Source organism: Marmota marmota, unplaced genomic scaffold, assembly GCF_001458135.2.
Source record: "Marmota marmota marmota unplaced genomic scaffold, marMar, whole genome shotgun sequence".
NCBI classification, from domain to species: domain Eukaryota; kingdom Metazoa; phylum Chordata; class Mammalia; order Rodentia; family Sciuridae; genus Marmota; species Marmota marmota.
Genome location: NW_026000171.1, coordinates 6536962 through 6550238, shown reverse-complemented (window position 1 = coordinate 6550238; position 13277 = coordinate 6536962). Strand labels below are relative to the sequence as shown.

The 13277-nt window shown below is 48.6% G+C and overlaps 1 protein-coding gene across 2 annotated transcripts in view; it reads right to left on the bottom strand.

Annotated features, from left to right (window-relative positions):
- The window catches only part of Cacna2d4 (calcium voltage-gated channel auxiliary subunit alpha2delta 4), a 109279-nt gene extending 105407 nt beyond the window's left edge, over window positions 1–3872 (bottom strand). For both annotated transcript variants that reach the window (XM_048787712.1, XM_048787713.1), the window contains exons 1-2: window positions 3487–3872; window positions 133–214 (exon numbers count right to left, since the gene is read on the bottom strand). In XM_048787712.1, the coding sequence (XP_048643669.1) occupies window positions 133–214; window positions 3487–3716 (312 nt within the window). In that variant the 5' untranslated portion in view covers window positions 3717–3872. The remainder of the gene's footprint in view (window positions 1–132; window positions 215–3486) is intronic.
- Window positions 3873–13277: the final 9405 nt, after the last annotated feature.

Below are 13277 nucleotides of genomic sequence, written 5' to 3'. Positions count from 1 at the left end.
AATGAGGAATTTGGACTAGATGGTCTCCAAGACCCTTCAAAGTACTGACATTTGAGGACTCTGCTTCTCTACCAGGGAGGAGACCTGACTGACTGCCCTCTGACCTTGACCACCCCATGATCAGTTACTGACCTTCTGCAGCAAGAGGGAGCCGGAGTATCTGGTCACGGTGTCGTACAGGCCCCGGCCAAAGGTTTCTGCCCACAGCTTCACTCTGCCAGGGATGAAAGTCAGTGTGTGTACGCGCACACAGAGACACAGGCCTCCAGGTGCACGCATGTGCAAAGCAAGTGTCTCACACAGACACACACGGGCACAAGCACACAGAAATACACATGATACACACAGAAATCCATGCACAGGTATGGGTATACACACACACACACACACTAACACACACTCAGAAACACACACACACACAGAGCTCTTGTCCCTCTTCCTGGCCCTGAAGCTGTAGCCCTGGCCAAGGCAGAAGACTGGAGAACCCATCAGGGCCAGCAGCTGCACCAGGGTTCAGTGACTCCCGCTGCTTGGCTGGTTCTCCTGTTGAAGATCACAGGACAAATGAGTCTACAACCAAGTTTGACCCCAAGGCCTCTGGAGCTGTTTTTTTTTTTTTTTTTTTTTTTTTTGAGTAGAAAAAGGGGAGGAGAGGAAGGGAAGAGGTGATGCACAGGTTCAGGCAGGGTGGGGAAGACCCCAAGAACAAAACTGGAACTTCCTGGGCACAGCTGCGAGTCTCGATGAGCCATTTATACTTGTGTTTACTTACTCAAGGTCACTGGGGACCACTGAGCCTTCCTCAGAGATAGCATGAGGAGAGGGGCCAGGGGGAAAGGCTCCAAGTGGCTTTCCTGAGGCCCAGGGCAGGGCAGGCTGGAAGGGTGAAAGGAGGCCACACCTAGGTCTTGGGTAGGCTGCTGGTAGGGAAATCCTGACCTCTTCTCCACTCCCCAGAAGTACACTGAGATCCTGATATCTGGGAAGGTCCAGGGGTCCTGAGGTTCTCTAGATGGAGCAAATGGGATTGGTCTGTGTGATCATTCCAAGATCAGCATTTAATCAGTGACTCAACCAAAATTTATCGAGGTCTTATTATGTGCACAGCCTAGGGTGACACCACAGTGCAAAACCTTCACTCGGGAAACAGCCCTTCCCATATAGATAGCATAATATAAATTTGAAGGGGGTCCCATGGAGCTGGGGGAGTGGCAGTTATGGTAAGGGAAGATTTCCTGCGGGGGGGGGTATCTGAGGTCAGCATTACGAGCTTTGGTAAAGCTTAGCCTGGCAAAGAGATTTGGAAGAGGATTCTAGGTAGAGAGTACAGAAGAGCTTGGAAGAATAAAAGGTGATTCCAAGTTTCCAGCTTGGGTTGTTGAGCTCATAGTGGTATCACCAAATAAAAATAAAAAACATCAGGAAGATCAGGAGCACGTTGGGAAGGCGGATGGTGTGACTTGGGTTACAGGGCTGTGGAGCGCCAATGGGTAAATTGTGCACTGCCCAACTCCAGACAGCACCAATCCCGTTGTATATTGAAAGACATGAACTTGAGGTTTAAAACCTCACGTGATATTCAGAAAGAGATGTGCACAGGCATTGGAAATGTGAGTTTCAAGAGACAGGATTGTGAGCCAGTCAGTACATGAGCAGAAATTGCATTCTGAGGGTAGAGGAGTTTTCGCAAGGAGAATGTATAGCATAAGAAGATCCGTGAAAGATGCCAAATGTTGGGGAGTGCCAACAATTTCAGGGGCACGAAGAAGGAAAGGGGCACTTTAAGAAGACAACAAGTAACTCAGAAGCCCCCAGGAAACCAGGAGAGTGTGACAATATGGAAGTTGGGACTTTGGGGTTCAATAAAAGTGGGTAGCATCTAAAGCAACGGGGTCCTGGCAAAACTTAGATTTGGGAGGGCGGGCGGTGAAGACTGGAGGCTGAGCGGAGCTTGACATGAGCGGGGTGAAGGGTCTTTGGGGTGGGAAAGACTGAAAAGAAGAACTCAGCAGGAGAGAGAGGGAAGACACAGGGGGAGAGGAGGGTGGGGAGAAGGCTGGGAGGAGGATGTTTTCAGGCTGCGATCTCAGCCTGCTGTTGAGTTTCCTACATAGACTGCCTGCCCTTGGGTTCTCCTCTGCAGAGAACTGGATTCCGGCCATCTGGACTTGGCCCTCAGCCTGTTCCTGGAGTTTGCCTTCTACTATTAATTGGTGTGCATTCTGGGGATGTAAAGTATTAACAGCTCCCCCAGCAACATCAAAGTATTAACATCTTCCTCAGCAACGCGCACCGTTGTAGAGCCGGCAGTGGGTGTCATGGTAAAAAGCAAACCCAGGCTGAGTTCAAATTCTGGCACTTGCATTTACTGGACTTGCAAACTTACAAGAGTATCTAACCTCTCTGAGCCTCCGTACCCTCAAAAGCAAACTAGAAATTATATCACTCATCTCACTGAATTGCGGAAAGGGTTACAGGAGTCATGGGTGAAGCACCTAGCACAGTGCTGGGCCGAGAACAAGGAGGGGGATACCACTTGAAGGAAACCAAATCCACTGCTACTCAAGATCAAGTACAAACTCTGTGCATTGTTTGGGCTCCCCCATCCCCACCTCTGTTCAGGCATGTATTTGGTAACTGGATGTACTGATAGCCTGGCTGTCATGCTGGGCTCAGGTGGCTGGACTTAGATGTGGACTGGGAAGTCAACACGTTTAGTCTAGAATGTTCTACTCCCCACATGTAGTGGGAATTCCTAGGACTAAAAAATAAACACTCCAGGGATATCACACAGTAATTTATACCAAGGTATGAATGACTGACACTAGAGTCTTACCTGGAGCTGGTCTTAATGGTGGGGTATAGAATTAAGGCCTGGAAGGAGGCAAAAAGTCATAGAAAGGGAAGAAGGAGGCCACAGGGACAGGAGTGTGAGTCAGCACACGAACATAAATTGACATTCTGAAGGCAGAGGGACTCTCTCAAGGAGAATGTCTAGCATAAAAAGATCTTTGAGAGATGCCTGATCCTGAACACGCCACCTTCTGTTCGCATGAGCCATTCTGTCAGTTTAGAACTGCCTTCCCCTTTCAGGATGTCACATTACAAGTTTCCCAACAAATCCTCTGGGCAGCCATGACCATCTCTTTAAGGGTCTACACAACACCCCTCCGCGCAGCCTCGTCAGGCGGCCATCCTGGAAAGGGCATCAGCCCTGCAGGGGCTGGACCTGCGACTTGCCATGCTAACAAGGTCAGAGCGGGAAGATCAGTTCTACTTAAAGCCATCAGACTCTGGGGACTCCAAAATCAGCAGAGATTTGGGGAGGAGAGGAGGGCAGGGAAGAAAAGGCCTTGAGAGCAAGACAGTGGGCAGGAGCAGCCCCCAGGAGAGTGGAGAGGGAAGGGAGTAGAGGATGGAGGGGTGCTGTGGGAAGGAAGGGAAGCATAAGGGGTTTTCTGGGGTGAGGCTGAACTTCATGCTTACGTTTCCAGAGGAATCTTGGTCTGACCCCATGTGGGGGCCAGAGAAGTGCTGGACAGCAGCAGCCACAGGATGACTGTGGTCTTCTGCAGGAAGGCCCAGGCTCCTGGCTGCTGATGGCAGGGGGCCCAGTTGTATGTGAAGCCAGGGTTTGGGTAGAACCTGGGTAGCCCAGGCATGGTGATCCTGCCGGGGTCAGGATAGGGGGAGAGGAAAGAGCAGCCCCAGCCCATCAGCTCTCTGGCCTGCCTCCCAGATCCCTGGGAGGTCCAGAGCCTTCGGACTGCAGGACCCTGCAAGCCTAGAGGGCTCAGCCTCTCAGCTGGATCCTGGTAGGGGAGGTCTGCCCCACGGCTGCAGAGGAGCACACCTGACCAGCAGGCCTCCTGGAGAGGTTGTGACAAAATGGGCCTCTCTAATCCTCTGGCCTCTCCTCTAATCCCTGTCTGACAGCAGAGAGGGGGGTGAGCAGAAGGTGTGGGCAGTGACCTCAGCAGGATTACCCTGATCTCAGCTCATTCCATTAGGGGCTGCAGCATATCCTTCTGCTTTAAAGAGGCAGACCTGTACCAACAGAAGAGCTTCTGGACCCAAGAGGACCAGGATGCTATGAACCCAGCTAGAGGACAAAGGAAGGGCAGCTGGGTTTGTACAGTGGTCTGATTGACCAAGACTGTAGCAAACCTTCTCTTTGACTTCAGAGCAATCCTAGGAGGACAGAAGCATCAGCCCTGCTTGGCTGGGCCTCCAGAGGCTCTGGAAGCCTGAGATAGGGGTCGGCTCATGTTTCCAAGCCTGCTCCCTTTGGGCTAGGTCACATATAAGGTAATCTATGGGCCCCCATGCCCCACACCTTACTTGCTCATGGCTCTGGGAAAGGGACAGGTTTACTGTGAAGTTGATAGTGTTTTAGGTCCTCCCTCTTGCATGGACTCCTCCCTTTCCAGGGAGTTCCTACAGTCAAGTGTTTTTGTAAAATTTACAAAAGTCAGATAGTTTAATCACAATGAGTGAAGTCCCCTGTCTCTGCTTTCTGACTTCTTTGATTGTCCTTTAGTTGGGTTATGTTTGTTTGAATGACTGTGGGCATTTGCACTATCCAGCTCCGTGAAAGTTGAGTTGAGGAAACACTTAATTTGGGCTTAGTGGAATGTAGTTCGGTCACTCACAGTCACTTCCTTGAATAGACAAGTCATCTGCAATCACCCAGGACCATGCCCCCACCCCCAGGTCAAGTTGTATTGCCATGTGAATATGTACTACAGCGCCTACTGCTGGCTATATGTGGTAGGTCAGGGGAAAATAAGGCTCCAGGCCCAGAGCAGAAGCTCATCCAAAGAATCTGGTTCTCCTATAGGCCTAACCAAAACAAGAATTCTCTCCCATTAGGAAAAAGGTTGAGATTGATGGACATAATTGCAATCACACCGTACATTGATTTCTTTTCTGATGGCAATTATGTAAAATAGAATTGATCAACATTTTCATGTTTGTGAAATTGGTGGTGGTACAGTGTGAAGTGAAGCCACACACTATGCATCCCATGTGCTGGACTGCAGCTTCTTCTTAGAGTGACTGATTTGTCTTTCTTGAGGAAATCTGGTGGTTCCAGCAAAATGGTACGCAAAATTGCCACCAACGCAGTAAAATGCTTGAAGAAGCAAGTGTTCTAGTGACAAAACTCCTACACATATTCATCAATAAGTCAATGTTGTAGTATCAGAGGAATCTGGTTACACAGTTATGTGGCTCAATACAATGTGGCAGTGATTTTAAAAATGCATTTGAATTGTTCCTATGAACGCCTTCATTTCAGATTAATGTTGTATAACATTAACATGTCTCAGGACTACAAATCATACATATTTAGTATAAATACTACAGAGGTGTGTTGGGCGGTTTGTACATAAAAGAATATGTACTGTTTCTAGGCTTTGTGAGTTTTGTGGACTTCTTCAGCTTCTCAAAATTTGTAATTGGGAATGATTTTTTTAATTATAAATAAATTTTCACCCTTTCAATTTATTTTTTATGACAAAATTATATAACATAAAATTTGTAATTATTAATCATTATAAGGGTGTAACACAGTATTATTAAACACATTCACATTAGTGTGCAACAATCACCACCATCCATTTCCAAACTCTTTCATCTTATAGAACTGAAACTATGTGTCTGCATGTATACATATTGTGTGTGTGTGTGTGTGTGTGTGTGTGTCTGGTACTAGGGATTGAACCCAGGGGCAATTTACCACTGAGCTACATCCCAGCCCTTTTTATGGTTTTGAGACAGTGTCTCATTCAGTTGCTTAGGGCCTTAATAAGTTTCTGAGGCTGGCCTTGAACTTGCATCCTCTTTCCTCAACCTCCCAAGATTTTTGGATTACAAATGTACACCACCAGGCCCAGCTATATCTTTTTTTTTTTTTTTTTTTAAGAGACAGGGTCTTTCTCTGTTGCCCATTCTGGAGTACAGGGACTTTGCAGGCTATTCTCACTACTGATCTGTATATGAATTTTGACCTGCTCCATATGGAACTGCAACACTATACCTCTAAATAAGAGCTCCTTATACCCTGCTAGCCCCTGGAAATCACCAAATCACATTCTATTTGTGTGTGTGTGTGTGTGTATGTGTGTGGGTACCAGGGATTGAACCCAGGGCCACTTAACCACTGAGCCATATCCCCAGCCTTTTCCAATATTTTATTTATAGACAGGTTCTCACTGAGTTGCTTAGGGCCTCACTAAATCACTGAGGCTGGCTTTGAAATCACCATCCTCCTGCCTCAGCCTCCTGAGCCACTGGGATTACAGGAGTGTGCCACCATACCTGACACATCATTCTACTTTCTGTCTCTATGATTCTGACTACTCAATCTCATATAATAAGTGAAATCAGGCTGGGCACACTGGCACACGCCCAAGTGGGGACATGCTAAACATAAGGGGTAACTTTTTCTTCTAACAACCCACTCTTAGGTAATCCAGTCCTGTAAGAATGAGATCTCCCACCTGAGAACTGGCAGAACCCATTCCCCTGACCCAAGCACCTCCCACAGGCTCTACCTCCCAACCTGGCCTCAACTTGAGTTTTGATAGGGACAAAACCATGGCTGAATCACTGCAAGAAGAGATGGCAAACTTGGATAGGGTAACTTGTTAGGAGTTTAAAAGAACGACTATTTACTATTTACTAAATCCTAGTGACTCAGGAGGCTGAGTCAGGAGGATCACAAGTTCAAGACCAGCCTCTACAACTTATCGAGATGCTAAGCAACTTAGTGAGCCCCTGTCTCTAAATAAAAAATAAAAAGGGCTGGGGATGTGGTTCAGTGGTTAAGTGCCCATGGGTTCGATCCCCAGTCCCCCTCTCCCTGCAAAATACTACTGAACTATACACATAAATCTTACATTATATGAATTTTGTGCTGTATGCATTTTACCCCAACTTTTGAAAAGAAGCAGGGAGTGGGGGTGGAGGTACAGCTGCCCAGTCTGGACCCCTGCTTTGTCTTCCAAAGCCTGCTTCCCATTTTTCAAACATCGATCACAACAAAACCCTAGCTCTGTCTGTATTCTAGCACAGCTTTGAAAGGGAAAGCACATTTTCAGATTCCTAATGCCTTTAAATCATGACTCAGCCAATTTTTACTATTAACAAAGGAGGAAGCAGGAGCAAATAAGGCCATTAAGCAAAACACTGCGGTCTAGCTTGAACACGGGCCTCCTGCACATCAGCCTGGCATCAACCTAGATTCGCAGATGCATGGGGGCTGCAGTGCAGCGGGCGGTGGGACATAAGCCTCCTTCTGCCTGGAGAGTCTGGGGCACATCAAAGTCCTGGGAGCAGAGGGCAGGGGGTTAATTAGAGGTGGGCCAGGCAGGCAGCAGCTGCACGCACAGACTGTCTGCCTAGGAGAGGCTTCCCCGGGGGACCTGCCGGAACTATAAATACACGGAAGTAACCCCTCAGAGCAAGAGGGGCGCGCATGCGCTCATGGGAAGGAATATCAGAGGAAAGACTGAGGCCGGAAGCCACTCAAAGAGGGGGATGCTGAGGGGATGTAGGTTGTAGGGGAGGACCTGGAGGTGCAAAGGAGCTGGTGAATTTCCACAGCTCTCTGCATGTCTTCCACTTCCCAGCCCAGCAGTAGCGCAGGGAGAACTCCTGAAGAGGCTTCCAGGAGCAGGCTTTGAGGGCGAAGACCAGAGATGCCAAGGGGTACTGGCCACAAACCAGTAGCTCCCTATTTGACCCACAAGTGAGCCCTGACCCAACTCCAGGTCCTGACCTGCTATGGGTGGGCCTGTGCAGACAGGGAGTGGAGGCCATGTGGCAATGTGACAATGTCCATATCAGAGACAGACCCGCAGCTCCACTGTGGGACACTGTGAGGACTGGGAAGGCTGGGACCCAAGCCCAGGTCCCAAGGCCAGTCTGACCCAGTGGGCTTGGAGTTGTAGCACAGGGAAGACAGAGCCCTCGCCTTGGGAAGCTGCTGCTCCCTTAATTCTAGTGTGCCTTTGGGCAGAGTGCAGCCCTCCCTGGGCCTCAGTTTCCTGATCTGTAGGTTGGAGGGGCTTGTGTGCTTGAGTCCTCCACAGGTGGCCTTGACCTCCCTGCCCTGCTACACATGGCCCTGTATCTGAGGAAGGTTTACATTTGCTCAGTTCTGGTGAGTCACAAATCTTCTCAGGGAGGGCTATCCAAGTGATGGTGGCCAGAGAGAGGTCACCAGCAGTACTGAGAGCGAGGGCCACTGTGCTTAATATAATATGAAGATGAGATTCATCTGTTATTAATTAGCCTTTTAACTAGGATAAACATTCTCCTTGAAGTCTTATTCATATTTATTATTTGCTTCACAAACTATGGAAAACACGGGAACTTGGGGGCTCTGGCTTCAGGGGATCTGGTTTGAACACCAGCACTGTTCTTTCCTAACTCTGTCATTGAAGACATCTCATTTTTCTTACTTGTAAAACAGAGATGGTTCAACCTGTCTGCATTAAGCATCAATGTATTCCGCTTCAAATAACAGAAAACCCAACTAACTTACAGGGATTTGTTAAAACTAAGCAAGAAATCTGAATAGGCAGTTCCAGCACAGCTCATTTGGTTCAGCTGCTCTGGGATGCGTGCAGACCTTCTTTCTACCTTTCCTTCATTTGTGTTCTGACTTTCATCCTCATGTTTGCCACCTCATTATCACAAAATGGATGCTGCTATTCTAACCATTACATTCAAGTTCTCCGTGGGAGGCAGAAGAGCCATGCCTCACCCGCTGCACCAGCATATGTATGTTTCTGAGCCACTGGCCAGAAGTGGGCTATATGGTCACCATGAGCTGCAAGGTAGGCTGGAAAGACAGGAATGGGTTTACCCTAACTGCTTGGGGTCGGGTATTGTTATCAAGGAAGAACAGAGTGATGGATATTATGTTGCCAACTATGTCTACCTCACTCTCAAAGCTCTTAGCACTGGGTCTGGCATTAATGCATTCCCTATTATCATTCACATTTAAGTTCTCGTCCTATATAAGGACTAATGGGCAAATCTTTATTCCCAGGGCACTTTAAAGGGAGCTGGTAAAGGGTATCCCCCTCTTTTCAGAGAAAAAATCAAAGTTATGCAAGAAAGGGCAGAGACCAGGGCAACGACTCTGCTGCAGAGCGCAGGGGCCTACTGGAGCCAGGACTTGCATGGCCTTTTTGGTTTGTTGCCATGGAAGACCTGATTGCTAGTCCACACTGTGATACTAACCACCTGTGTGACTTTGGCCTTTCATCTCTTAATCTTGTCATCTATGTACAAGAAATGGTCGAGAGGATGGTCTGAGTGGTAGATGTGAGCTCCAGTGCTCTATGAAAATCAGGACGTTTGAGTCTCAGGAAACAGAGTGGGCTTAGTGACTGGGAGTAGGCAGTAAGCGAGTACACACAACAGATACACATGGGCACACCCATGCACACACACCACACGGTGCCACTTCAGACACGTGTATGCAACACACAGAGGTAGATGCAAATTCCATGCATGTTAAGCCGTCTGCCAAGAAGGGCCCCAGTGACACAGCATAAGAAGCTTGTCAAAGGAGAGAGAAGGATGAAGGACAGGCTGGGGCTGAGATCTGCTGGCCTTGGTGGCACCTGTCACATCAGGCCGACAGGCAGAGTTCCCAGGGTCCTCCCTAAATACGGTACAGAAAAGTGTGACTACATCCATGCTCCTTGGAAACTACCTTCTAGGTCACGTCACTGGAAAGTCCAAGCCACTTGCACTTGCTGTATTTCCATTCCAGATGGAGGTCAGATGGCCCAGAGGAGGAAAAGCAGAGAGGCTTGGGAAGCCCTCTGGGAGAGACCCCTGGGCACCCCAGCAGGGGGGGAGGGGGAAGGAATCCCAGGAGTGTCGCTTCAAAATCAGAGTCCCGCCAGCCTCGCCTTCACTCCCTACCTTCTCTTGAACTTGCACTTCTGTAGCCACAAATGATCAGAGCCCTGAAGAGGTGGGGGCACCCTGCAGGTGACAGTGCACATCAAGGACGTTGCAATGAGTACTTGGCCAGGTGGACAAGAATGCAGTGGAAATAAATCCCGCAGGCCACCCCACTACCTGGGCGGAAAAATGGCATGAACTTAAATTTAGAATCACTAAGTATCCTGGCAGTGCAATTCTCAAAATCGCACTGTTGTTCAAAATGTTGGGGCCCCAGGGCTGGGGTTGTGGGTCAGCGGTAGAGCGCTCGATCCTCAGCACTACATAAACAACAAACAAACAAATAAATAAATAAAGGGTGTTGTGTCCACTACAACTTAAGAAAAAAAAAATGCTGGGGCCTGTGCCAGTGAGAGCAAGGCTCTGGAAACAGGTGCTGAACATGGTGGTGACAGGCCACAGAGGCCGGAGGGTAGAACCAGAAGCGATTGCTTGTGGAGAGGGGCTGGCTCCGGCAAGGAGCAGGCAATTTCCCTGTAGACCCAGCCAGGTCCTGTGAAGGAAGCCTGGTCCAGGCGGCTGCTTGCGCAGAAGTTGCTGTTCTGAGCTTCCCAAGGACAGCATCCCTGAAAGGCCAAAATGGGCACTTGTCTAATTGTGGGAAATGTCCAGGGTTAGCATCATCCAGGGCCAACAAATTAAGACAAGCTGGGAGCCCAGGGATGCCGTCTGGGTTTTTCTTAAAGCAACTTTGTCTTAAAAACAGTAAGACAGAGGTTGAAAGAAATCCTGTGGCCCTTAGGAAGGGTTCATCTTCTTCATCCAGAAGGGAGAATGTTCCAGAATATTGTAGAGGTTTTCCAGTAAAGAAATTGCCTGTAATCCCAGTAGCTCAGGAGGCCGAGACAGGAGGATCGCAAGTTCAAAACCAGCCTCAGCAAAAGCGAGGCCCTAAGCAACTCACTGAGATCCTGTCTTTAAGTAAATAAAATAAAAAATAGGGCTGAGGATGTGGCTCAGGGGTCGAGTGCCTCCGAGTTCAATCCCTGGTACCTCCCCACCAAAAACTTGCATTAAAGGAAGTCAACATTTTGTCATAGTATTGTCTTCAAGTGACCTTGTGTACACTGGCCTGCCCTCCCCGGTGGAACAGCCCTGTGGCATGCCTTGGTTGGGCTCAATGTTCCTGTTCAGAGAACCCTTGGCCGTACCATGGAGGACTGGTAAAGAGGCTCCTGGCTTGCCTCAGGAACACAGTGGCAGAAGGAGAAGCAGCAAATGGGAGTTGGAGCCTCTGATGATCATGCGCAATGGGGCTTCTGGGGACTTCTGAGTCCAGCCTTCTTTTTTTTTTTTTCCTGAAACATCACTGGAACCGGGAGAGAAGGGGCTTCCTCTGTGTTGTGCCTAAGATGTGCCCTGTTTCAGGGAGTGTGGAGGGAACAAGATGGGCATGCTCATAACTGTGGATCTGTTCTGGTCACCTGTCTGTGACCAGTGGCCTCTGGGTCCCTTGAGCCTCCACCCCTCTGTTTTGTATCTCCTTGTCTTCCTTCATGGGGACTCCATTGGTGCCCCAAGGAAGGCACACTCCACACTTCTCTGTAAAGCGCCCTCTGGAATCCACTCCTCATGCTCTCCTCTTTCCCATCTCTAACTGTGGTCACTTTATGCCTCATGTAGCCCTTGCTGTCCTGCCACCGCAACTCATTTTTAAGTGGACATGTTTCTTTCTCTTCCTCTCTCCCTGCTCCTCCCTAATCTCTCCCCTCCCTAATCTCAGGGGAAACAGGATTGCCTTTCCTATTCATTTAGGCAGATTTATCTGTCCTTGAGCATACAGCCACCCAAGGAAGGAAGTAATCCAGACTTTGGGGATGATACCAGAAGACCTCAGAGAGGATTGTCTCCCAAATTAACAAGTGAATTTCAACTCCAACAGAGAACAGAGAATGTAGCCTTTGAATCACCTCCTTAAAAGCCCCCTGTTCCTGCTGATGAGCAGAATCACAGTCTTTGGGACAGGAGTCCCCCGTGTTTCTCCTTTGCTAGCAAAGCAGTAAACCTTTTTCCTTTTTCTCAACACCATCTCCTCGTTATCCGGTTGGCATGGGGATACGGACTGAGCTTCTGTGACACGTTCACTTCCCTTCCTCCCCTTCCTCTCTGGTTTCTCTGCAGCCCACACCCCACCAACCTTTGTTTGGTGCCCACTGTGTACCTGGAACCGCGCAGGGTCATACAGACTCAGCGGAGGACACTAAGGAGCTCACAGGCTACTGAGAAGACAGACACAGGGACACTCCTATCCAAAAGGCCAGAGAGGGAGCAGCTCCCTCTCTGGATCTTCACAAAACTTGCCTGTGCTCCTGTAGAGGCAGGTTAAGTCTGATAGTAAGCCCAAGTACACTGCAGGGCCCACCAAGTCTTAAGAATAGTGTACACTCTGGGGAACCATCCCAAGAATTTCCCAAACACATCGAGCATGTGAGGTCAGGCTCTGGCTGAAAGTAACAGAAAACCCTACTCAATTGATTTAAAAATAAGAACAATTTAGCTGGGCATGATGGGAGGCTGAGACTGGAGGATCACAAAAGTGAAGCCAGTCTCAGCAATTTGGTGAGGTCCTCAGCAGCTTTGTGAGACCCTGCTTCAAAAAATAAAAAGGACTGGCGATGTAGCTCAGAGGTAAATGCAACATTGGGGTAAATTCTCAGTACAAATAATAGTAATAATAATAATAATTTAATATCTCATAAGAGAGCTAGAGGTAGGTGATCCTGGAGTTAGTTAATGCAGCAAAAGATGTCACTGAAGATTCAAGTTCCTTCCATTTTTCTTTCCTGACATACTCAGTATTTTGGACTGTCCTCAAGCCAGCTCCCTTCCTGGTCACAGGATGGCTGCCACTGTTTCAGACATTACATCTAGACATAATATCATCTTGATGGGGAAGAGAGATTGATTTTTTCTATATCTCTCTCATTTTATCTGTGAAAAGCATCTGTTGCAGAAGCCTCCCAGCAGACTTCCTTTTACTTATCAATGACCACGCCTAACGGAGGCGAGGCGGAGGCATGTGAATGGGGACAGTCATAACTAGCTCAAACCAACTGTGACTCTCTTTCAGGCTGGGACTGGGGCCTACATCCCCAAATAAATGTGGTCACGCCAAATAAATGTGGTCACGCAAAGGACACCTGAAAACCCAAGGGCTGATGGAATGGAGGAAGGGGAGTGGTGGGTGGTTGTGGAATGCCCTGGGTTGGGGGGTGCCTGTAACACGTGCATGGAGGCCTGTCTCCAGTCAGTGGGTTCTGCCTGCACAGCAGGCGGGGGGGGGGGGG